The sequence below is a fragment of the Sinocyclocheilus grahami genome, unplaced genomic scaffold (genome assembly GCF_001515645.1).
Source record: "Sinocyclocheilus grahami isolate Dianchi unplaced genomic scaffold, SAMN03320097.WGS_v1.1 scaffold32.1, whole genome shotgun sequence".
Lineage (NCBI taxonomy): Eukaryota > Metazoa > Chordata > Actinopteri > Cypriniformes > Cyprinidae > Sinocyclocheilus > Sinocyclocheilus grahami.
In genome coordinates, this window is record NW_015505211.1 from 1,150,424 (window position 1) to 1,176,297 (window position 25,874).

General features: G+C 37.8%; 1 protein-coding gene across 1 annotated transcript in view; it reads left to right on the forward strand.

The window, feature by feature from the left end:
- The window catches only part of LOC107576804 (E3 ubiquitin-protein ligase CBL-B-like), a 64,349-nt gene that overhangs the window by 23,900 nt on the left and 14,575 nt on the right, over positions 1 to 25,874 (forward strand). The window contains exons 4-9 of the mRNA XM_016262939.1: positions 6,351 to 6,497; positions 16,415 to 16,571; positions 18,701 to 18,822; positions 21,850 to 21,987; positions 24,769 to 24,856; positions 24,953 to 25,084. Of these exons, the coding sequence (XP_016118425.1) occupies positions 6,351 to 6,497; positions 16,415 to 16,571; positions 18,701 to 18,822; positions 21,850 to 21,987; positions 24,769 to 24,856; positions 24,953 to 25,084 (784 nt within the window). The remainder of the gene's footprint in view (positions 1 to 6,350; positions 6,498 to 16,414; positions 16,572 to 18,700; positions 18,823 to 21,849; positions 21,988 to 24,768; positions 24,857 to 24,952; positions 25,085 to 25,874) is intronic.

The window sequence follows — 25,874 nt, forward strand, 5'->3', positions numbered from 1 at the left end:
AGTCTCTCCTTCCGGTATCCTCCCCTATTCCTCATTATAGACACTAGAAGACCACTTCAAGGTTCAGCTGTTTAGAAGAAGAACAGACAGGCGTACTTGGGTAATGGACAGGCTTATTTGTCAGTTCCTCTGCAAAATGATTGTTGACGGCTTTAATAATTCATAGTGATTTGTGTATGGGTGTTGCCAGTAATGTTTGTGAGTGTGTGGCAGATTGGCCTGCAGCAGGAGGTCCTGATAGAAATCTCATCTGTTCTCCAGCTCAGAGGGGTCCTGCCGCTATTACCGCACTCACTCTCTCGCTCGGGGCCGGTCCTGCTGCGGAGCAGGCTGCCAGGTGTTTTATTGGCGAGTCATGTCGCTGGCCTGGTGGCTTCACTTCTTCAGATAGCTTTCAGATAAAAGCAGGACAAAAAGGCAGAATTTAACACTGATTACCATTCAATTCTCTTTGGCTAAAGCACAGTTTTTGCAACTGAAATTGCTCTGTTCTGTAAACGAGCAACTGACTAAAGTAGTTGCACTTTTGTGGTTTCTGTTGAGGCAATAATTAAACATGATATCATAAGACGTCCTTCGTTTCTCTCTTCTGTATATAACATTGGAAATCCAATTCAATTTTAAAGTCCGAGTCAATGAGTTAATCAGTTTGGACCGTTCATGTGAATAAACCATTTTTTTATTCATGGATTCAAAATTCAGCTGTCTGTATTCAGCCCAGTGTGGCTTGTAGCATTGAAGTCTGATTCAGTGAAAATAGTTAGTTATATACTGCTGTTTTTATTGTATTGTGCTTTTATTGTATTGTTGTTGTACTTTTTCTTATTGCTTCTTTAATATATACACACAATTTATTTTAAATATTGGTACCTTACCCACAACTGACACTAACCACTAGGCCGTGGCTCCAACAAGAAAAGGGTGCAAGTGCCCTTTTTTCATGCAGTTGGAATGTTGGAAAACTCTTCGGTGTATCGATTACATGTCATCCGCTATATGCTGTTTTCTGACTGACAGCTGACTGACGTAATGACAGTATTTATGGAGGAGGGTGTGTGAATGTAGGTCAACAAAAAGTGAAAGACAATAGCAAGCACCGATGAGTCCTACAGGTGTCAGGAAGCATAGGAGAATGTCACGCCGGCCGTTAGACGTGACAGGTGCTTCCACGTGCCTCTGAACCACACACGCCTTCTAGGGCATCAACTGCACTGTGCTTGAGGTGTTTGCAGGGTTGTGTGTTGCAGATTGAGATTGATCTATAGTTATAGTGGGCATGATACTCATAGAATGGCCCTCCTCTGAACCTAGGGATCTTAAGTTTATATATTTACCATTCAGAATTTTGGGTTCAATAATTTTTTAAAGAGAAATTAACACTTTTATTCAGCAAGGACCCATTAAATCAAAACAGAGGGACAGTAAAGACATTTATAATGTTATAAAATATTTTTATTTAATATTTTATTTTCTGTTAATCAAAGAATCCTGAAAAAACATAAACTTTTCCACAAAAATTACACAGTGCAACTGTTTTTAACATTGATAATAATAAGCAGTGTTAATATTTTAACCAAATCAGCATGTTAGAATAATTTCTGAAGCATCATGTGACATTGAATACTGGAGTAATGGCTGCTGAAAATTCAGCTTTACCATCACAGGAATACAATACACTTTAAAATGTGTTAAAATAGCAAACAGTTATATTACATTTTAATAATATTTCATATTGTTTCTGATATTTTCTCTTTCTCAGCTGTTTTGCAGCACAATAACACATGTAAAATGCCTCTTTAAAGTGACTCAGTCTCTAGAGTTTCCAGAAAGCATGATAGGTGCTTGAATGGGCTGGTTGGAGGTCTCTCTCTCTCTCTCTCTCTATCTCTCTATCTCTCTCTAGCTGTTGCTTTCTCTTTGCTGTAATGCTTAGGCTGTTAATCAAATCAATGCCTGGTCTCTGCACAGCCATCACATGTGCAAGTAATAGTTCAGTACTGAAATTACCTTTATGACCCTACACTTGACACTCCCTGATGAGGACCTTTAGACCCAACTGCAATGAAGTACTTTACGTGATCACACTTCATTAACACTAATGGCATAGGCCTGATGTTTTTTATGAGCTAAAAACGATTGTGTTTTGAAATAGCCTTGTAGTCATAGATGTTGAAGAAAACATTATTTAAGGGATATTTCTCTTGTATTCCAGCGGGATTGGAATATAATAACAGTCATTGTGAACCATGGTTCATTTTGCAATCTGTCAATAATGTGTGAGTATCGACTGACTTTCCTCACAGAGGTCAATTCCCGCTGGGCTCCGGTGGCCTTTTAACGCGACGTTGGAGTATGATAGAATTTAGGAGCTTACCGATTAGATGTGACCTCTCGTACAAAAACTCTTTAAGACCTGCAAACTTGCTTCATGCTTCCTTTCGGGACATTCTGGATATAGAGAAGCAAAAATGCAGCAAATGGAAACATGCATCCCTCACTGAACCACTCAACAGCAGACACGTGGCACCATTCTGAGCTGCAACACTATGCGTGTGTGTGTGTTTGGGGGGGTGGTTATTAGAGGTTTTGACTGAAAATCCAGACAGATTGCTTGAATGTAATTGAAGGCTGAAAATAAAAGCTCTCCAGAGTAATTTCACAGTTTTTCCCCTCCTCTCAAGATGAGCTCGGATGAACCCCAACCCCAGCACTCTACCATTATCTGCAATTACCATAAAATCATCTGTGTTCAAATACAGCACTGTCATCCTCCATCTCCCAAAAATATATGATGTTTTATGGGGTTTCATTCAGAAAGGCAGGAGTCATCCGGTTCACAAAGCACACACAGGAAGCACTGAGGGTTTGGAGAGTTCACCGAGATGGTGTTAGGAAGTCTGACTCTCTGGTCTGACCACTAAGAGAGCAACGTCGTGAAACAGCAGGAATTGTAATGCAGTAGAGCAGCATGCATAATGCAATAATTAAGCTGAATGCATATTTTATTTTATTTTATTTTTATTTTTTTATTTTATTTTATTTTATTTTTTTTTATAAATTTTTTTATTTTTCAGATTTTTGAATGATTTTAGACCAGTCACATGGTTCTTATGTGAGCCCAGAATCACAATTTCTGTTCCTTTCCCTTTAGCAATCTCCCTTAATAAGCACATATGTGTAGTCTCTTTGTTTTGTGGTGTTTTCTAAGGCAAGCATCACTATTATTATTATTATTATTATTATTATTCACTATTCTGCACTATGCACATAAATGATACCTCAAATCATGTGGTTTTTTGAAGATAAATATATGTTATTACTTTTCTAAGCGATCAGACATATTATTTTCACCTGGCAGAGGATACATCTCATAGACTTGCATTAAAGATGGGAGTCGAATCATATCTGCAGACTTATCTTGGGTCAACTGTTAATGAAAATAGAAAAAAGTTGGCACACCTTGGATCAACCATTCCAATCACCCTATAGCTTCTTGGTGGTGTCTAGTTACATGGGACTCTAAAACGACTAAGGAGAAATTACAATTTTAAAGAGAAATAGGTTTCTAGAATATACTGTTCTTTCTGTCATTTCCAACATATTTTTGCCCATGTAGCTGTTTTGTAAATTACTTGCAGAGTAATTTTACATATCCCAGATTAAGCTCCAGCCATATCCCACTGAGCTGTGGTGTTGTGTGAGGTAGCGATGTGTCCTATGGAGTCCTGGCTCTGTTCAAGCGTACCCCCGCTCCTGTCGATAAGAGGTGAGGCACATAAAAAAACCCTCATCCACCCCAGCAGCGGAGAGAGAATTAGCATACGTTAGTTGCCTGTAGGGCCGAGATTATTGTTCTGTCTTAAATTCAATTTCTTCTGCCTCAGGACAAGCTTCTGTACTAGGATTAACTCTCTCTGTGCATCCGTCACTCAGTGTCCTCAAAGGTACACTGTCTTCTCCCTGGCTTTGTGGCTAGCGTGTGACATGTTATCAGTCTGTACTGCATATAACCTTGTTAGCATTACAAAGTAGTATGGAAGAAAGAGGGAGAAAACAAAAAAAGAAATATTTTTGTAACATTACACACGTCTTTACTGTTACTTTATTTAATTGTTGCTGAAGAAAATTAATAATTTCTTTTAAAAGAAAAAAAAACTGACTCCCAAAATTTGAATGTGTATTATTTATTTATTTTTCATTACTAATAAAAAGCAAGCCCAGAGTCAGCCCAGCTGGACTGTTTTAGTTGAGCTTGCCTTTCTCCAGACTGAGACCTAATATATATGAATCCCTCAGCAGTTTCAGTATTACTGCATTAAACGGGATGATAAAATGAGCAGTGACTCACCGTATTGAAAACTCGAAGACTTCGAGGTATTAACTGAACTGAAGTTTATGGAGAGAAATGTTCTCTGGTGGGTTCATCAGAGACTTATAACGAAATAAAAGGATCCCTTCGGCTAAGTTAGGGTGAAAAGAGTTTTATTGCCTATATCCGAGGCGAATACCACTTAGATCTAAGAAAGTTTTTTCACACCGGTTAATCACTGACAGTTGTGAGCTGTGATTATGACCAGTGCTTTATAACAACTCTGAATAATCAGGATTCTGAAGTAAAATACACCTCCATATTTGACCTCCGGTTCTCATCTGCCAGTTTCTCCCTTTTCCCACCGGTTCTGCTTCACTGCTAACGTGCTAATTGCTTTGTCACAGTTATGTTTTGACAGGAAGCTACGGTGATGTAGCACACTAATTAATGGGTCTCAAAATACAGCCTGATTTAGACAAGAAATGCAAATGTGACACCAGATGAGCTGTGATTATGACCAGTGCTTTATAACAACTCTGAATAATCAGGATTCTGAAGTAAAATACACCTCCATATTTGACCTCCGGTTCTCATCTGCCAGTTTCTCCCTTTTCCCACCGGTTCTGCTTCACTGCTAACGTGCTAATTGCTTTGTCACAGTTATGTTTTGACAGGAAGCTATGGTGATGTAGCACACTAATTAATGGGTCTCAAAATACAGCCTGATTTAGACAAGAAATGCAAATGTGACACCGGTGAAAGAAATTGTTTGTGCAGAGCGTTGGGCCAGAATTTCGGCAACACTCCTGGGAGCTGCAGGTGCCCAATTGCTGCTTTACAAAACACCACTCTGAATCCTGAAAGTTGGTGTGTGTTTGTTGTGCCTCCGAGAGGCTAGTTATCTACCGCTTGCAGCCCGGTTCCTCTTGACCTCCCTCGGGCTGAGTGGCCCTGCGTAATTGAGTGCAACCTGAAAGGTTGTTCTGAAAGGTGGGTTATCTGCCCGCTCTAATCCCACAGGAGAACAGCACAGGGGAGGAAGGGGACAAGCCCCTGAGGGTTGAAGTCCCTGTCTGCCAGCCACAAGGCATTATGAGAAAAGTCACTTTGAGCCACAACTTTGAAAGTCTTAATGACTCGTGGTACCTAAAGATGGTGTAACTCATTATATTTGTTTGCATGTCTGCTGCACTGTACTATAAATTACCCAAAAGTCCCATGTGTAAAAGTAAAGATGCTCAAGGTTAACATAAGAAATAGGAAAAGGACTACTATAAGTTTTAAAGCAACTGATATTGCATGTATGTTTGAAGTATGAAAGAATAGCATAAGGAATTGGATCAAATGATTTGAGCATTTTTTTTGTGAACCAGTTCAAATGATTCCATAAAAAGATTGAAGAACAATTAGTATGAGAATCAGAATCATTACCTGCATCCCACTTATGTAATTAATGAAATATATAAATGAAGTACAAACCCATGGAACATTGCGATTTGACATAAAACCAGCAATTGTATAATATAAACCTCTTGATTTATAGTCATTGGTTGTAGGTTTGTAAGTTTACAAACGGTGCTTCAATTGTATTAATACAAATTGTATTCATTTGATCATTTTTATTGCAACATATACATAAACAAATTTATAGGATTTTTACTTTTTATATTTAAAAGGTAAAAATATATATATTTTTTAATTAAAATATATGTTATAATTTTTTTAATCGAACAAAATAATATATATATCATCTCTGTTCTGTTGGCCGGAGTCCAGTGAGCGTTTGGTTCCTGGTGTGGCTCCGACATGCCCTTCAGACTGTGTGCATCAGATTGCACTGTATCCTCATGCTGTTTGTAGGGAGACGCGTATGGCACATTAACTTCCAGACAAGCTCAAGGACAAGAAACTCACTCAATAGAGAATGCTGAGAGTTCACTTTTCTCTCTGTGTGTACACTTGCATTGACTGCTGATTTCCTGTCTGTTTAATGTACTGACCCTGTGCTCTCGCCTTTGTTCGTCTCATTCTCTTGCAGACGGAATCTCACCAAGCTCTCGCTGATCTTCAGTCACATGTTGGCTGAGATCAAAGCCATCTTTCCAGGTGGACAGCTCCAAGGAGACACATTCCGCATTACCAAGGCCGACGCCGCCGAATTTTGGAGAAGGTCTTTTGGCGAAAAGTAAGTTTGAACAGTTTTCTTCTCATTTCAAGATGCATCTGCCAAATCAGATCTTTTCTTTCCCCGTTTCATTACAGCTCCAATCAATTAAAGCTCTTTGTCATGGAGAAATGCCTTTTCTCTTCTCCATTTAGCAGCAAGTGCTGCTCTTGAGCCAGGCCTGTGATTTAGCATACATCTGCACACTAAACCAGACACGGTGATGGCTTTCCTTACTGCTCTAGTCAGCATTTGAGAGGTCACTGGTTAGTTGATTTTTTTTTTTTAAGTGAAAAAAGTGATATGTGGCCAAGTATGGTGTCCCATACTTGGAATTTGTGCTCTACATTTAATGTTTACACACACACACACCATGAACACACCTCAGCCGTGGTATTGAGGGTGGAAGAGAGCGCTATACATTTACTCCCCAACCTACAATTCCTGCCAGTACTGGGACTCGAACTCTGACTCTCTAACCATTAGGCCACGACTGCCCCACTTTTTTCAGGCTAATTAAGAGCATTAGGGGTCTTCTGCCTCTTAATGCTGGAATATGAGATTCCTTGTTTGCTGGAAAAGTGTTTCATTTTGCTGTACTGCCAGCTAGGGCTGGGCAATACCATTTATACTGATATACAGTAGTTTGATACGAGCACATCTGAATAATAGCAGAGGACATAGAGTGAGCTCCTGCGGGGAAAGTGCATAATCCATTTTGTCCTAAACATGAGACATGCTTTATATTAAGGGCTTTAAAATAACTGGTAAGATATAGTTTACACATATAGTTTAAAGCAGCTTGTTAGATACTCTGACAGACTCATGTGCTGCTGACAGATTTGCGGTGTTTAATGTGTTTGAGATGTGCTGCTTTCCTCTGAACTTACATTTCACAGGTATATTCTCCATATATATATAAAGTCATGTAAATATTTCCATGTTGCTGTCAGGAGCCTTCTGCATGCGATTCTCCAGTAAACTTCACAGACTTCAGTGAACGAGCACTGTCGCACGCATGTACACCAAACTGACGGTGCGCAATGGAATAGGAGCACAATAATTGTGTCATATGTAGAATTTAAACCTACAAGTAAGTGTATTTTATGATAGCAGATAGCAGTAATGGGGTAATAAAAATATAATGCAATTAATCTGTGCTCTTGTGTTTATTTACATTCATTTTTAGTTTAGTGAATTGAACTTCTGCTTTAAAAAGCATTGTTTTTAGATTGTAATATTACAATGTTAGAATGAAATGTGATTTTAGCCCCTTTTTTGCACATAATGGATAGCATAGCCTACTTTCACTATATTTGTTTTCATTGCCTTTAATATAAACATTGTTTCCTTGGACAATATTGGGCAGGATGTAAAATAAATAAATAAATAAATAAAATAACATATATATATATATACCTACATACATACAAATATATAGATACAAAAAATACTGAGATATGATTTTTTTTGGCCATTTTGCCCAGTCTTACTGCCAGCATGTAAATATAGATAGAGAAAGAGATAACGCTGTAAATGTTCATGCAAGTCAGTTTGGATCGTTCAGGGATCCGGGGACCTCAGGGTATTCTAAGTGGTCCATGAAAAATAGAATAATAATAAATAAAACCCACAATAAAATGTAAAATAAATGATGAAAAAGGAAAAATTTACAGAATTTGATATTATTACAGTTTTGGTCTGCATTATTCAGACTTCATTTTAATATGACAGAGCTTGTGTTTTAAAGCGAAACACACTGGAATGAATAATTCACTTAAAATGCAACACGACACTCTGTTCTCTCTGCAATCTCCGATGTAATCAGCCTGGTTTCCTTTATATTAGCGCTGTTTTGGACGGATTGTTTGAATGCATACGCTTACTGGATCATTGGACTGAAAACTTTCCCGGAGTTTAGCAGCTTAAAATGATCTGATCGCAAGCAGAGAAGCAAAATTGGATTAAAGGGTTAGAATAGAAATTGTGCTCCAGTAATTTTGCGTTAATTGCGTTAAATTATTTTAAGGATTGTAAAATTAATCGCATGCGTTAACGATGACAGCCCTAAATATAATATAATATAATGGCCGTTACACCTTGAGTGTGCATTATTTTCTAATATTTCAACAGACCTGAATCAGTTATTCCACTTATACTAAAGTTACCACACCTCAAGATATTGTTCAGAAGTTGTATTTCAAGACATTCATGAGAGAGACAGAGAGATGGAGAGAGTCAGTCATTGGTCAGTTTCATTGTGGGTTTTGGTTCTTTTGCTGTTGTAAGTACCTTTTGAAATAACGGAAATCATTTGGCAAAGTGATATGAACATGTAATGCGGTCAAGACCTGCCTGGAGCTACTTTAGCCATGTGTTTCTCTGAAAATAATTGCACATCTTAGAATGTTCGTAAATCAGTCAGATTCAAGCATTCAATAATATCTTGATGACACTTAACAAAAATAGTCATGATATTTTTAGTGCAGTGGCTGTGCATCTTGTGTGTTATGTGTTGCTGTGAACATTGTTGCTGTAAGAGACTTTAATTTTGATTCTATGAGTTTTTCTTAAAGAGTTATTATTTTACTGTGAGGTTATTTTAATTGCTTTCTCTGATAGTAGAATTTTTTTTTATAATAACGTGGAATTAAGCTGATTTCCATTCTAAGCACGGCGCTCAGGCCGTCTGAGTGCAGATCTCTCTAGATCTTTAATAGTGTTGTCCATTTGCAGATTGTCATGTTTAATTCATTTGCAATCTCTGTGGCTGCTGTGTATTTTATCTTCTGTTTGATCCAATAAATCGGAGAGTTAAAGGAAGTGTGAACGTGTGCATGGACACAGGCCGTGTTAGAGACGGAAAGGCCTCATAATGGGGCAGGTGTGATCAGCTATGCAAGAGAGGAAGAGCAAGAGAGATTGAGAGACGGGAAAAGACCGGCGCAGTCTCTAGTGTGTATCTAGTTACCGCTCTGATATATTATAGATTTATTATAAAGGTCTACTTCCCGCTCTGTACAGAGGAAGTGTGCATGAGTCATTGATACGAGAAGTAGAGCAGCCTTCCTTCAGCTGTTCTATCTCTGTTTCTCTCGCTCTGTGTGGAAATAGAAAGCTCAGCATCCTTAAGCAATCAATCCAGTGAGCACTAGAGCTCAAATCTGTAGCCTGCAGAGTTAGCTGCTCAGCGAACCCATATATGCATGTCTGTGCGTGTTTTGTGTATTGAGACACGATTAATGAACTTGTTTAACATGCTCAGTTCTAAAAGTCTGGTTGAAAAGTCGGGGTTTGAGAATTTTGAAAAGTTGTAACAAATGAGAAATATTTCAGATTCACTAATCAAATAAGTACATTTGTGACACTGATCGTTGGAACTTGGTCAGATGTTCTTGCCTCAGAGTTTTACACAAACTTGTGAAGTTCAATTAACTTGATGAAATGTAATCTTGAAAATTTTATTTGTAAATTAACGTTCAGTGGCAAATAATACTGGTCAAGAAAAATCTACTGTAAAAAAAAATTTCAAGTTCGAAGTTTAATTGCCCAAATGGGTTTGATTTGGTTGACTGTTTTTTCAAATATTAAAAAGCAGTGAAGTACAGTAGTTTTGGCTGCTGCAAAATCAGCGTTGCCATTATAGGAATAAATACAATTTTTAAATATAAAAAAATAGTAAACAATTGTTTTAAGTAGTTTCACAATATTAGTGTTTTTATTGTATTTTTGATCAAATAAATGCAGCCTTGGTGAGAATAAGAGACTACTTTCAAAAGCATTAAATCTTACTGAACCCAAACTTTTGAACAGTAATGTACATTTCTTACTAAGAAATAATAATCAAATATTATGACAACTTTTTCTTTTCAAGACCTTTATTATTTTAATGAGGCTTCTTTTTCTTCATTATGTTATCAGGACGGTTGCATCACCCTGCATTTTTGACTTAATTCATTTTTGAAATAACAGAGAAAAAAAATGGTCATCATAGAATTAGTTGTGAATTGCATATTCAATGTAGTTTTGAATAAATTATTAGATAAGACAAAAAATTATCATCATGTCATTTATGTCTTTTGAAGGAAGAAAATGCAAAAAAGATGATGCATTTTCACTAATGAACTCAGACTTTTGGACCCCACTATGTGTGTATATATACCTGATATTTAGACCATAAGCATTATTGTGTAAAAAATGTAATGTAATTCATCTAGCAGATTGCTCTGAGATTAGAAAGATAATATCAGACCTTATAAGTTCTCTCTCTCTCCTTCTGTCTTTGTGGTCTCTTGATAATGGAATATAATGATTTTACTCAAAGTAACCATAGAATGGAATAAATGTGAAGTCTCATCTTTTTTCAGATCAGTTTCAGCTCTCAGTCCTAGGGTCTAGCATAGACTATGATGTGTAGACTAACCCCACCCAGACACAGATGCAATAGGCGTGCAGTATTTGATATGCAGATGATATAATGAGGGAAAAATAAGATCTATGTTCCTCTGCAGTAGCAACAGGAAGTCTTGCTCACTGTTTCCTCATTATCAGTTCATATTATTGGCCCGTTGTTTCGCTGACTGACGGGTTGAGGAGAGATTGTTTTCAAGCTAATTTTCCTTATTAAACTCCCTTCTGTCCTCCGAGACTCAAATCCATTTCAATCTCTCATTTAAATGTCGTTAGTGGCCATGGGCCAATAGGAGCAATAAGGTTTCCTGTGGCAACACTGAAGGCCATTGGCTGAGCTGCCTGTTTTCTGTCTTAATCGGGCGGCAGCTGTTTAGTGAATTAAAATAATGCACTTGCTGATTTTCTTCTGATAGCACAGGGGATTATCACACAACCAAATCGCCCCACTGCAAGCACTCAGATTCAGAATTTTACCCAGTTTGTTTCTCTTAACGGACAACATGACTTTGTGGAGGCTTTTTGGAGCCTGTTTGAATAGATGTGAAAATAGTTCTGCTGCCTCGTGACCTGCCTCGCTCTGACTCCACTTCTTTGTTCTGTTATTTATTAGTATGATGGTATTATGTGTATGTCTGTACCTGTCCTGCTACAGTAATTGGCAAGGACAGGGTCCTTAATGAGCTTCCTTTTGTGTAGTCCATTGAGAGAATGCCCTCGGCCCATTTAAAAAGTCTTCCTTAATTAAGGGGTCAGCTATTATAATAAATGTAATTAAACTAGATCTTGTCTTTTTTCATCTGTCCATCACAGAACTAAGCTCAGCTCTCCCGTCCAGCTACAAGTAGACAGTGTAATGAGGAAAAGAAGGATCACTTGTAGAAAAATTACTTGTAAACCTCAATATTGCCGACTTGGATGCGTATGGTATTTATGAGCCATTTATTTCTTTACCTTTCAGTAAACTCATCAGATTAATTCTTTGCTCTCTTTACTGCATCGTTTGGAAGTTTATCAGAGGCTAGAACGAGTTTCCTTATTCCTGGTGATGCATCACCACTTTTGCGCTATTTTGCTGTGGTTGCTGATTAATACAAATGCAAAACACAAATTTGCTCTGGAAAAAGTGGTCAATTCCATGCTGAACTGCAGTGTAATCATGCTGAAGATGCATAATTTGCAGAACTCATGACATGATGGAAATGGGTTTGAATGCTGAGATGATAAAGCTTAGAGAAATCAACCTACAAATAACTTATAATTGCCTCTACATGATAAACCTAGTAAATTTTAACATGGAAAACACTGAACAGCACCTTTAAAGTGTTGGTCAGATTTTATTAAGATTTCTGTCTCTTATGCCCACCATGGTTGCATTATATTTGTTAAAAAATACAGTAAAAGCAGTTTTGAAATATTATCGTTTTCTATTTTATTTTCAAATGTAATTTACTCATGTGATGCAAAGCTGAATTTTCCGCAACCATTACTTCAGTGTCACATGATCCTTCAGAAATCATAATAATATGCTGATTTGGCACTGAAGAAACATTTCTTATTATTAATGTTTTATATCTTAATATTTTTGAAGAAACTGTGATACATTTTTAGCATTCTTTAATAAAGAAAATTAAAAATAAATATTTTAATGGAAATGGGTTTGAATGCTGAGATGATAAAGCTTAGAGAAATCAACCTACAAATAACTTATAATTGCCTCTACATGATAAACCTAGTAAATTTTAACAGCACCTTTAAAGTGTTGGTCAGATTTTATTAAGATTTCTGTCTCTTATGCCCACCATGGTTGCATTATATTTGTTAAAAAATACAGTAAAAGCAGTTTTGAAATATTATCGTTTTCTATTTTATTTTCAAATGTAATTTACTCATGTGATGCAAAGCTGAATTTTCCGCAACCATTACTTCAGTGTCACATGATCCTTCAGAAATCATAATAATATGCTGATTTGGCACTGAAGAAACATTTCTTATTATTAATGTTTTATATCTTAATATTTTTGAAGAAACTGTGATACATTTTTAGCATTCTTTAATAAAGAAAATTAAAAATAAATATTTTTATGCATCCTTTCTGAATAAAAGTATTAATTTCTTTTAAAAAATTTGATTTTATTGAAAGAATGATTAATAAATAAGAAATATAATATCTACTAATATTTGCTTCTAAAAAACGTGTTGGCATTCGAAATAAACCTCTATATGAGAATGGCCTGGGACAACTATTAAATGTATAGTTAAGTGGTCATTATACAAAAATAAATTCACAATCAGAATCAAGTAGTCCAGTGAATCATATAGGAAGGGAATTTAATATTATTACCTTTTATTCAAGTGCAATAGAAGTAAAAAGGAAGTCATCATTTAGATAACTGGTTAAACGTGTGTGCGTGTAAGAAAGGTTTCACTACGTGTTGAAAATTAACCAGCAGGCCACTGCCCTTTCTAATAGGAATCAGCAAAGCTGATGTTTCCTCATTAACCAGCTGCTCTTCCATGCCATTGTTTCTGACATCCAGATAATTCACTTCTTTTCTTTATTATCCTGATGAACAGGCTCTGATCCTCATCCATTATCGCTGTCATTACTTTTGTGTTTTAATCCAGAACCGTTTTTACTTCCTGAAAGACTCGGGCTACTTGCGAAACCAGAATGTTTCTGGTTTTGGTCCAAAGCTTTCTAAAAAACAACAGCCAACAGAAGTCACAGGAATGATGGGTAATGCTCTCTCAGGGTGGCTGACACTGTCAGATTGTCAGAATGAAGAACAGTAGCCTAGATCCTCTGTTATTAGTGTGACAAGTCTCTTTTGTTGTCTCACCTGAAGGAACGATGTGACTGCTCGACGTGCCATTACCCTGAAGTGAAGATTTCTGTGTTAACCAAGAAAAGAGAACAGGTTTTTAAGAAGCTCTGATATTGTCTTTTTCTCCTTCCAAGTGTGTGTTTGTGTCAGAAAGGGTTTATTGGTCAATTTGTGACGGTCAGTGTTTTTGAAAGTGTTCTTTAGAGTCGAAGCAGAGCGTCAGTGGCACTTTTCTCCACATGCTCTTCTATTTACCTCAACCTCCATTTTGTGGCTGTCACAGACCACCAGAGGAATATGTACAACATTTTTACAGTATGTGAATAAGAGTTACCAGACATAAGCACGAATACAGTAAGAACTAGTGTTCTTAGTCATTCTGGCAAGCGTGTTGTTCTTAATGTGTGGGACCAAGCAACACACTACCAATCTCTCAGAACATTCTAGTAATTGCATAGCAACATGTTTACAACAACTCAGCACACCAACCACATAGCAACATGCTAACAACCACTCAGAACACCATAGAAACCACACAGCCCAATGCTTGCGACTATTCAGAATAGTGGTCGACCGATATATCGCCTCGGCCGATATCTGCCATTTATCAAATATCGGCATCGGCCGTTAAGTTTTTCTGTTTGGCCGATGTGTTTGAGGTGGGACTTTTATTTTGACGGCGCTGAGAACAGCTGCGGCAGCGCCTGAGCACACAATGCTCACATTCTCCCTCTTGTTCACTGTTGTCATTCAGTTCTGTCTAATACGGATAGAAGTCTATCTAATAATCAGATAGAACTGTTAAACAAAGGAATTAAAATGTATACAAAAAAGTATTATAACGATTGCTTTAATATTATTAAAGGCATATATTATAATACTTTCTCGTTTGCCGTCAGCATTTTGCAAATACGCATTTATATAATTTAAACAAATCTTTGAATGACTAATGAACATTTAATTTCACAAACCTTGCGAACTTAGTCGAACCCAGCTGTGAGATCTTGTGAAGTGTGCATGTGACCTGCATGATTGCGTGTTCTGTGACAGTCGGTCCTATGGTCCGTGCGAATTGAATACGGACAGGAGGAGAGTTCAGCTTCACTGGAGACGCACGATCGACAATCTTTAAACTCGTGACTGATTTCAAATTATGCTGCTCTTTATGCATTTGCCCACTGTCATATTCATGTCATTTTCACTGTGTGCTGCATGTAAAATGAGTGTTACCTTGGCTATATCTGAAAAAATATGATTCCCAATGCACACAAACTTACCAGAATACTGAGTGTCCTGTTGGTTACAATGTTTACTTCCTTTTTAATTATATTTTTATTAAATATTTATTTATTTGTGAAAAATACTTTGTCTTCTAGAGTATAAGTATGTTTATTTTACACGTTTTTTTTAAATCCATTTTCAAATTATTTAAAATGTCTTGAATATGAATTAAAATAAATTAAATTATATCGGCTTTATATCAACTTGGAACGGTTAATGTGTCATCACTAACAGTAAAAATCAATGAGTTTTCTGAGATGCCACAACATTGCACAGCCTCTGGTTGTAAAAACCACAGAAATGTAAATTTCCAAAGAAATGTGATTAAACTTTCACAAGAGTTTTTTATTTTTATTAACTCCGTATTACAGGTTTTTAAACTATGGTAACTTTTAAATTTCATCTTAGCTAAGGGCTTTGTCTTTTTGTATTGTGTTAGTTTAGCAAAATCATCTGCTCATATTCCATTTTCAAATTATTTAAAATGTCTTGGATATGAATTAAAATAAATTAAATTATATCAGCTTTATATCAACTTGGAACGGTTAATGTGTCATCACTAACAGTAAAAATCAATGAGTTTTCTGAGATGCCACAACATTGCACAGCCTCTGGTTGTAAAAACCACAGAAATGTAAATTTCCAAAGAAATGTGATTAAACTTTCACAGGAGTTTTTTATTTTTATTAACTCCGTATTACAGGTTTTTAAACTATGGTAACTTTTAAATTTCATCTTCGCTAAGGGCTTTGTCTTTTTGTATTGTGTTAGTTTAGCAAAATCATCTGCTCATATATTCATATATGTATATACGGTTAGAGACACTTGACCATTCCAATATGGCAGACGGCTTGCATATAGTGGCCTATTGAAACAGCCAGTAATAAGATATTTGCGTATATTTATCTATGCTCAGAACAACATAGCAACAAGATAACAACCACTCAGAACATCCAAGCAACTGCATAGCAACATGCTAACAACCACCCAAAAATTCTTAGCAACCACATGGCAACAAAACAGCTACTCGGATCACCCTAACAACTGCATAGCAAGAAATAATAACTATAATAATAATAATAATAATAATTAAAAAAAAAAACTGCATAGCAAGATGCTAACAGCTACCCAGAACACCAACCGCAGACATACTGCATAGTAATATGCTCACAACCACTCAAAACTCCCAAGCAACTGCATAGCAACACACTAACAACCATCCAGAACACCCTAGCAACCACATCACAAATACTGTAGCAATGACCTGGCAAACACATTTTCTTCATTAAATTTCACAGGCGAGTGACTGAAGGATTTAATGTCTGATTTAGTTCATGTTTACAGCCCAAATCTATTTGATGTATTTCGAGAAGGAAGTCTAATCCCAGTGTGCATTTGTCTGTGCTTGTGTGATTCCAGAACAATAGTGCCATGGAAAATGTTCCGGCAGTGCCTTCACGACGTGCACCCCATCAGCTCCGGGTTGGAGGCCATGGCTCTGAAATCCACCATCGACCTCACCTGCAACGACTACATCTCCGTCTTTGAGTTCGACATCTTTACTCGTCTTTTCCAGGTAACCCCTAAACCCCTCACCTCCCACAGCTCCATTTAAGACCATTTCTCTCGAATTCTCACCATTTAGATCTGCTTATATCAAGCTAACATTTAAATGTCAACTACTTTCTAAAAGCAGCTAATCGTAATAACGAAAGTGATACAGAAGGATCACCCTGGTTTTTCTCTCACTCCAGCGTGGGTCGATCAACTCATTCGGAGGAGAAACCGTGTACACAGATGTCTCACAGATAACCACGCTTAAATTGAAAACATCAAAAACGTCTCAATGTTTTGTAGTCATCACGTCTGATGGAAAATAGCGCTAACACTGGGGATCACCTCTGCGAATGAGTGTCGAGTGGGAGGTTTGTTTTAAGCAGAGGAATCCCTAAGTTAGAAAAACACACCTCATCCTTAACCACAACACACATGCTTACAAACCTGTGCTTGCACAAGCCTTATTACATATCGGCTGAAAAACACCTACTTTTTTTGTCTACCTACTCAAGTCTTTGGTGCAAAAAAATACTCAAATTCCCAGAAATGTGCTGGAAGGACCCACATCATTTCATTAGCGTGGATTTGTTTATGCATGCGAGTCAATCGGTGAGCAATGTGACGTTTTTATCTCATGCCGTGCTTCTAATCGTCATGTGATGTTCCTCGGCTGAATCACCACACACGACCCCCGCTACCTTACAGCCAAAGCCAACAAAACTACACCCTACTCATTTAAACATCCAAAATTCTGTCTCTTTGTAGCTCTGCTGCAGATTTTGGGGAATTGCTTAAGTTTGGATTGGTTATGGGAAACGGCATATTTTTTATGTATCAAGAGTCCCAGCTGCTTTTCATTTAGTTCTGATATGTCAAGATGAGTTTAAGAATGTACAAAGAGACAAAAAGTATTGGACCTTTAAGTTACTCTTGAAAATGTTTAAATGTCATTGTATTATGTTTTCAAATTGCAGTCCAGGGGCCATTAAAAGGTACTAGCAGGTTTGCAGAAAATGTGTAATAAAATTTGTTTTTAGGGCTATCAGAATGAATGTTTGTTAACATTAAGAAATTAACTTAATAAAAAGTAAATGTTTCTCAATATTTTAATAATTTGGCTTTAGTGCAGTGACCAAATAAAAGCGAATTATTTAATTAGCTAATATTTAATTATTTAATTTTTAATAAGATATCTTTAAATTATCACATTTTTGTGACACGAAAATACTGATATTTTTATATTTTAGGCAGCAGGTCATCATATTTGGGATTCCTTAGAATCACAAACCCCTGCATTAGAAAATACAATTCAAAACAAACAGCATCTGCAAAGAAATGATGGTTGATCTTAGAACTACAGTAACTTCCCTTTTCTTTTGATTTTTAATGGATATAGCCACTTCCCCATTACCATTGTGCATTAACTATAACCATGTTCAATGAACCTCTGACAACCAGAAAGTTTCCAAATATTTGTTTTCTTCATTTTAAACAGCATATTTATTAGTTTATAATTCAAAACACTTATTTTTGTTAAATGTTTAGTTTGAAGTGTGTTTGTGGTTTTCATCAAAATAAATTGCACATGGTTTGATCTTTAAAAAAATAAAAAAAAGGTTTTATGCAACATTCATTCATTTTTAACTATGATGTAGGTGTCCAAATACTTTTGTCGACATTTTGAATAGCACATTTATTATTTTATCATTTAAAACACTTGTTTTGTGTGCTAAATGTTTAGTTTGAAACATGTTTGTGCTGTTCTTCTTTCAAATAAATAGTGCAAAGATAATGTAATTATAATTATATAATACATATTATTGTATAATCTAAAACACTTTTGATCATATATTTGTTATACGTTTAGTGTGAAAAGTGTGTAACAGTCAGGCATTTTTATCTGTGACTTGATATTTATTTTTTGTATGATTATTGTAAATCTAACTTCAAGGAACAGTTGTGCACCTAGTTTAGTTGGTGTGTCACAGCTTTGTTGATTTAATCGTCTGAAAGGTGGTAAAAATGCAGTGCACTGTATGCTGGCACACTCCAGTCTGACGTCTGTTTTCTGAGCTCTTTGCAGTATTACAGATTACGCGCTTCCTAAAACCACTACCTTTCTCTCTAATTCTTTTCTCTTTCCTCTAGCCGTGGGGCTCAATCCTGAGGAACTGGAATTTCCTGGCAGTCACACACCCAGGCTACATGGCCTTTCTGACGTATGATGAAGTAAAGGCACGTCTGCAGAAGTACATCAACAAACCTGGCAGGTACAGACTAGTCTATGTGTAACTGGATGGCTGTAATAGACGTACCATCTGCTGCGTGGTGCGCCAGGCCAGCCAGCTGTTTTTCTCCAGTTAGCTTATTACAGGAGGCTCTTTGTCTGCGCTTCTCTCCGACTCTTGTTTGTCATTTAGCAGGCACTGGTCTAGCATCTAAGATCAGTGTAACCTGGAAATGAACCCCTGACCATTGCATTGGCAGCCTAGATTGTACCGTACCAGTACGCTAAGGGTGCCGGGCAGTGCCGCAGGGAGACAGGGGTAGTTAAATCCAGTCTTTTTGGATTAGCTGATTAGAGAAACCGCATCGCATCTGTGCCAAAACAACTCCGAGGTCCAGAGCCAGATGGCAGGCATGATTACACACTGGTTAGAGTCGTTTAATGCAACAGCAAGATAATAGTGAAGCCATAAAATGCTGATGTGGGTTCGAGAGATGTGGCTGAACAAACAGAAGCAAGTCAAGGACACTGGGTGGTCGAGCAGAACTGTATGCAAATACCAGTCTACTGAAGAGGAGCAGCAGCTGTGTGTGTGTGTGGTGAGAAGGTCATGGCAGCACCCAAGGAGGCTATATGTGTTTCACGCTGAGCATCTACCCGTGACCGTCACCTGGCAAAATCAAGCTTTTGACATGCCGGATGTCATATTCATGTCCGTTTTTTTTTTTATCAGGGCAGTGTGACACGAGAGGCAGGGCTCATTAGTGCGGAAACACACACTCGCTGTCTCAGTGGTCACAGCAGCCCGGAGCTTTTTATGATCTGTGTGTGTGTTTGTGTGTGATGACTCGGAGGGTGTTGGTGACTTGGTTTGCTTTCCATGACAACCTCTCTACCCAGTGCCACAGTGCAGAATAACCAGCCGTGGGAAGCTGAATTACCCCAGGAAACAAAAACTGATAGCTGGAAGTCTATTTTTGAAGAATACCCTTGTTGCATGAAAGTAAATGAGGACTGAGGCTGAAAAGCTCCAAAACGTGCAAAAAAACTGAAATCTCAATAAAAATTTTTTTATGTTATAGTACTACTCGCGTCCACGTTGAATGCGATTCTGGTGTGTCAAAATTAACTGTAGACATCAGAGGTGGAAAGATGTCGATAAATATACATTAGGACTATTTCTATTTGTTATGACATTGATATATGAACTTTTGGAGTCAGGTAAGCTGAATTCATAATGCTTCCTCTGTTGTGAGCCTGTGCGCTCCTCTAAACTGTCCGGCTGCTGCACTGCATTGCTCTCGCGGCTGATTGTTGCACCTTTGTTCCTACAATATCACATTATTAACAACTCTTTTGAAAATTGAATCCTTTGTGGATCCTCCTGATCTATTCGTTCATCTTTCACCATGTCTCTTTGACAAAAGGCAGCATCTCAGTCTCACGTGTGCTGCATGTGAGTTAACCACACCCACTTATTTACATGTTGCGGTATACACCGAATAAAAAAAAATCTGTTGCGGTTGACAATTTATGCCACGGTAGCGATATATATACTGCCATATGTCAATGGTTAACAGCTCACTGGAGGAGAAAATTTCAGTGAAAATGTTTTGAATTGAGCTATTTCCCACACAAAGCTGTCATATGACTTCAGAATATTTAAATGGTAATTTTTCATACTTTTTTTTTTTTTTTTTTTTTTTTTTTACTTCAAAGCTTTAGTCCCCATTCATTCTATTAGCATGGACATTTTTTCAAAAGTGAATTATGACTAAAAACGAGTCTCTTAGACTATGATCTGCCCTGTGACAGAGCGGTTTGGTTTATCTATGGTCAGATTTCAAAGTAAAAATTGATATCAAATCAATAAAAAAAAATCTTTGAAGCCAATTTTTTTCAGTGTAGGTACTGCATTTGCCTAGCCTATAAATAAAGTGTCAAATGATAAATTATGCCAATAGTACATTTTAAAAGCATAAAAGGAAAGATACTGTAGCAGCTCTCATATTAAACAAAAGAGAGAGGAGAAAGAGTGACTGACAGAGAGATGAGTTGAAAGAGTGTTAACAAGAGTTATTGTCAAGACTGTACAATTTTTTTCCCCCTGTGCATGAAAAGCTCCATGTCCAGCATGAAAGCAGCACAGTGGAGCATTATGGGATTAATCACATTTAACACAGAGAGCTCCATTTATCCCTAGCAGATGCATTAGAAATAACTCTAATGTAATCAAGAAATTCTGCAACAATCCTTTACATCAGGCCATGACCTTTTCCTGTGGTGGATCAGTGTGTGCGGTCTGATTTCTCAAAATAGTGGCTCAAACATGGCAAAATGTCACTTTTGTTGAAGTGTTGCATGTACCTCATCGAATTGTCTTATTTTGGCCTTGCTAACCTTTGTTTGATCCATCTCATTCACATGTTTGTGATGTTTGTGACATCACACGAGGAAGTAGCATTTATCATTGCAAATCGAATTCTGCAAGACACATGTATAAACTCTTCCACCTCCTGCTGAGAAATGTCAACCTGTTCTCCTTCCATTCCTCCGTCAGAAACATTTTTTCCCCCTTTTTCCGGCCTGAGTGCCAGCCTGTGCCACCCTGATGCTGTGGGATACTGAATGGAAAGGTTCAGTCTGGTACCAGCTAGTCTCTCAATCCTGGCTGAATTTGTTGTTCAGCAGTTGCATAACCAAGAGACATCTTTGAATAACTCCAAAAATGTGCTTTTCGTTTCCTTTTCCTCTTACGTTTCTTGGTAAAGGGGCATGCAGAAGTAAATGTCATCCATATGGTTGTGTTTTTCCCTCCATTGTTTTTCCTAGCCTTTGATTATTTCATAATTTCTGTTAGGATATCAAAACTTATGCACTATTGTTTTCAGTTTCTACCCAAATAAATGTTTTCTTTAACATAATCGACCCAAGCCTGCTGCTTTCATGCAAATGATAAGCACACAAGTGTTCTATTTACATAACCTAATTCGTGCTCATGTTATTTGTCAGTGGTTTTGGTGTGCATTATGGTTTTTTACAGTTGGTTTCTCTCTCGCTCCGTCCCCAGCTACATCTTCAGGCTGAGCTGTACGCGGTTAGGACAGTGGGCCATTGGCTACGTCACCAGTGATGGCAACATCCTGCAGACCATCCCACATAACAAGCCGCTGTTCCAGGCACTTATTGATGGATGCAGAGAAGGCTTGTGAGTACCTATACAGATTAAACTATTAAATAAACATCAGAGGCCTAGTGGTTGCTGCATGTTGAGCCATGGTGCTCATGTCTCCATTATCAAACTATTAAACTTTGTAACTTGTCACAATAGTTTTTATCTTTACATGATTTTTTTATCAGTAATTGAATCCAGAATGGTAACAGCTGTGCAGTAAACCATAAAAGTGCAGTTTGTAGGTTTGGCACCACTTTGCTTTTTAATTTTATTAAGTGCATTGATTGCAAGGAGCATTGATTGGCTTTTTTTCTACATAAATATAAGTAATTATTTCCTGCATCTGAGCCAGCAGTGGTGCATATTTTAATATTAACTGACTAAGTTTGATTGAATGGGCCAAAGACAGGGTTCTGGCACCCTGTGTCCAGATCTGCTCATTTTGTCCCATTTTCCTGGAATCAACTCCTGTAGTTCTTCTGTGAAGCACCCTTTCTGCTCAATATGTACGGATAAATTGTAAACAAACACAAACACACACAGACACACACACACACTCACACTCTGTTCACCCCTTTCTCTTTGTTGGCAGGTGTCTTACTGGCATGTCTGTTTAGGGCATCATTTGTGGGTTTAGCTGCATGTAGCTGTCACTGTTGCTGTGTCAGCTGTCTCTGAACCACATCACATTACTGGTTTTGTGGCTTTGTCTGCCCAGCCCAGTGCCACACGCCAATCTCACACCATCTGAGCTGTACCATGTTCTCCAAATTCTGTTTAGATAAAGAATCTGATATGCATGCACAACTCTGTTTTCTTCACACAAAAAGACTGACACCAGGCGCGCACAAGAAACTGATTTCTACAGAATTTTAACTCCTGTCATTTAATTTGTTTGCATTCTGTAGGTTTTTAAGATAATTTGATTATGCTTTAAGTCATCAGTAACTGCTGTCGGCACTATTTAACACATTTTAACCATTCTGTTTAAAACCATTCTGCTGAATTCTTCCCAACACAGAAAATGCAGAAAAACCCCCTGCAGATTTTGTCTGGACGTCTCTCTCTCCCTCTCTGTTCTCTTTCATCTGATTGCCCCAGCCGAGAGGTTTGATCCCTGCTGTATGTGCAGCGGTTCAGACATTGGCTGTGATTGGATGGGCTGGGGAGATGGCCCACTTTCACAGCACAGCAATGGAGATGCCACAGAACCAGTTGCACATGAGGACAAGTCTCTTAACCTTGTTCTCTTTCTGCTGTCTTTCTCTCCATCTGTAGTTATCTGTTTCCAGATGGGCGCAGTTATAACCCAGATCTCACAGGCCTATGTGAACCCACCCCACAAGACCACATTAAGGTCACACAGGTTAGTAACCGATGCACGTTTGGGTAGGCTATATGTCAGATTTTGTATATGATCTTTTTCATCACATTTTTTTCTCTCTTTTTTCGGTCTTTTTAGGAGCAGTATGAGTTGTACTGTGAGATGGGCTCCACGTTTCAGCTGTGTAAGATCTGTGCCGAAAATGATAAAGATGTTAAGATAGAGCCATGTGGTCACCTCATGTGCACTTCCTGTTTGACATCATGGCTAAACATCAGAGGCCTAGTGGTTGCTGCATGTTGAGCCATGGTGCTCATGTCTCCATTATCAAACTATTAAACTTTGTAACTTGTCACAATAGTTTTTATCTTTACATGATTTTTTTTATCAGTAATTGAATCCAGAATGGTAACAGCTGTGCAGTAAACCATAAAAGTGCAGTTTGTAGGTTTGGCACCAATTTGCTTTTTAATTTTATTAAGTGCATTGATTGCAAGGAGCATTGATTGGCTTTTTTTCTACATAAATATAAGTAATTATTTCCTGCATCTGAGCCAGCAGTGGTGCATATTTTAATATTAACTGACTAAGTTTGATTGAATGGGCCAAAGACAGGGTTCTGGCACCCTGTGTCCAGATCTGCTCATTTTGTCCCATTTTCCTGGAATCAACTCCTGTAGTTCTTCTGTGAAGCACCCTTTCTGCTCAATATGTACGGATAAATTGTAAACAAACACAAACACACACAGACACACACACACACACACACTCACACTCTGTTCACCCCTTTCTCTTTGTTGGCAGGTGTCTTACTGCTATGTCTGTTTAGGGCATCATTTGTGGGTTTAGCTGCATGTAGCTGTCACTGTTGCTGTGTCAGCTGTCTCTGAACCACATCACATTACTGGTTTTGTGGCTTTGTCTGCCCAGCCCAGTGCCACACGCCAATCTCACACCATCTGAGCTGTACCATGTTCTCCAAATTCTGTTTAGATAAAGAATCTGATATGCATGCACAACTCTGTTTTCTTCACACAAAAAGACTGACACCAGGCGCGCACAAGAAACTGATTTCTACAGAATTTTAACTCCTGTCATTTAATTTGTTTGCATTCTGTAGGTTTTTAAGATAATTTGATTATGCTTTAAGTCATCAGTAACTGCTGTCGGCACTATTTAACACATTTTAACCATTCTGTTTAAAACCATTCTGCTGAATTCTTCCCAACACAGAAAATGCAGAAAAACCCCCTGCAGATTTTGTCTGGACGTCTCTCTCTCCCTCTCTGTTCTCTTTCATCTGATTGCCCCAGCCGAGAGGTTTGATCCCTGCTGTATGTGCAGCGGTTCAGACATTGGCTGTGATTGGATGGGCTGGGGAGATGGCCCACTTTCACAGCACAGCAATGGAGATGCCACAGAACCAGTTGCACATGAGGACAAGTCTCTTAACCTTGTTCTCTTTCTGCTGTCTTTCTCTCCATCTGTAGTTATCTGTTTCCAGATGGGCGCAGTTATAACCCAGATCTCACAGGCCTGTGTGAACCCACCCCACACGACCACATTAAGGTCACACAGGTTAGTAACCGATGCACGTTTGGGTAGGCTATATGTCAGATTTTGTATATGATCTTTTTCATCACATTTTTTTCTCTCTTTTTTCGGTCTTTTTAGGAGCAGTATGAGTTGTACTGTGAGATGGGCTCCACGTTTCAGCTGTGTAAGATCTGTGCCGAAAATGATAAAGATGTTAAGATAGAGCCATGTGGTCACCTCATGTGCACTTCCTGTTTGACATCATGGCAGGTATGTATAAAGATGTTTTTATACTTCACTTGTGTATTTAATTTGTGTGTGTGTATGAAATGCCAAACTCCTCCTGAAAATTCGTAGTTAGAATTTTTTTGTGTTCTAATTACACATAATTAATATTTTCACACTTTTGCATAATTTGACATTGAAATTGAAATGACCTTGATTAGGAAATTACACAAGATTAAAACATTTTACAAAAAGTGATTTTTCTTTAATTTCTTCAAACATTTCGTCTTAAGCATGCTCTTCGATGGCACTGTTGTCACTTATTAATTCAGTACACTAATTGTTTTGGGGAAGAAAAAAAAATTATGCCCAGTGCTCAGCTGATGGATTTAGTTAGAAGTGCTTTAATGTCATGCTATGACCGGAATACTGAGCGTTATCAGGGCTCAGAGGGGAACGAACAACAGGTAATCTGTCTATGTTGCCCTTGCATTTGTCCTGATCACAAATGCAAGTGGCACCACAGCAGGCAGGTGAAGGAATGGCAAATAGGGCGGGAAATGTGTCCTTTCTGGTTGCATTTATCCTCTGGGTATGTGTTTCTGTGTGTCAGTGTATGATTGCGATTGTGTATGTTTACATGGGTGATGTTAGACGTGTTGTGAAGTGTGTTTGTGTTTACAGTTTAAGCATCTTCCGAATTGCCAGAAATGTTTAGATCTAGGGCGTTGTCTGAGCATCAGAGCTTGTCTTATGATAAACAAATATTTCAGGGCCACGGTAGGGTCAGCTAAACTCAGATGCTTCAGCCAGATGCATGCTGCTTTTTCTTGTT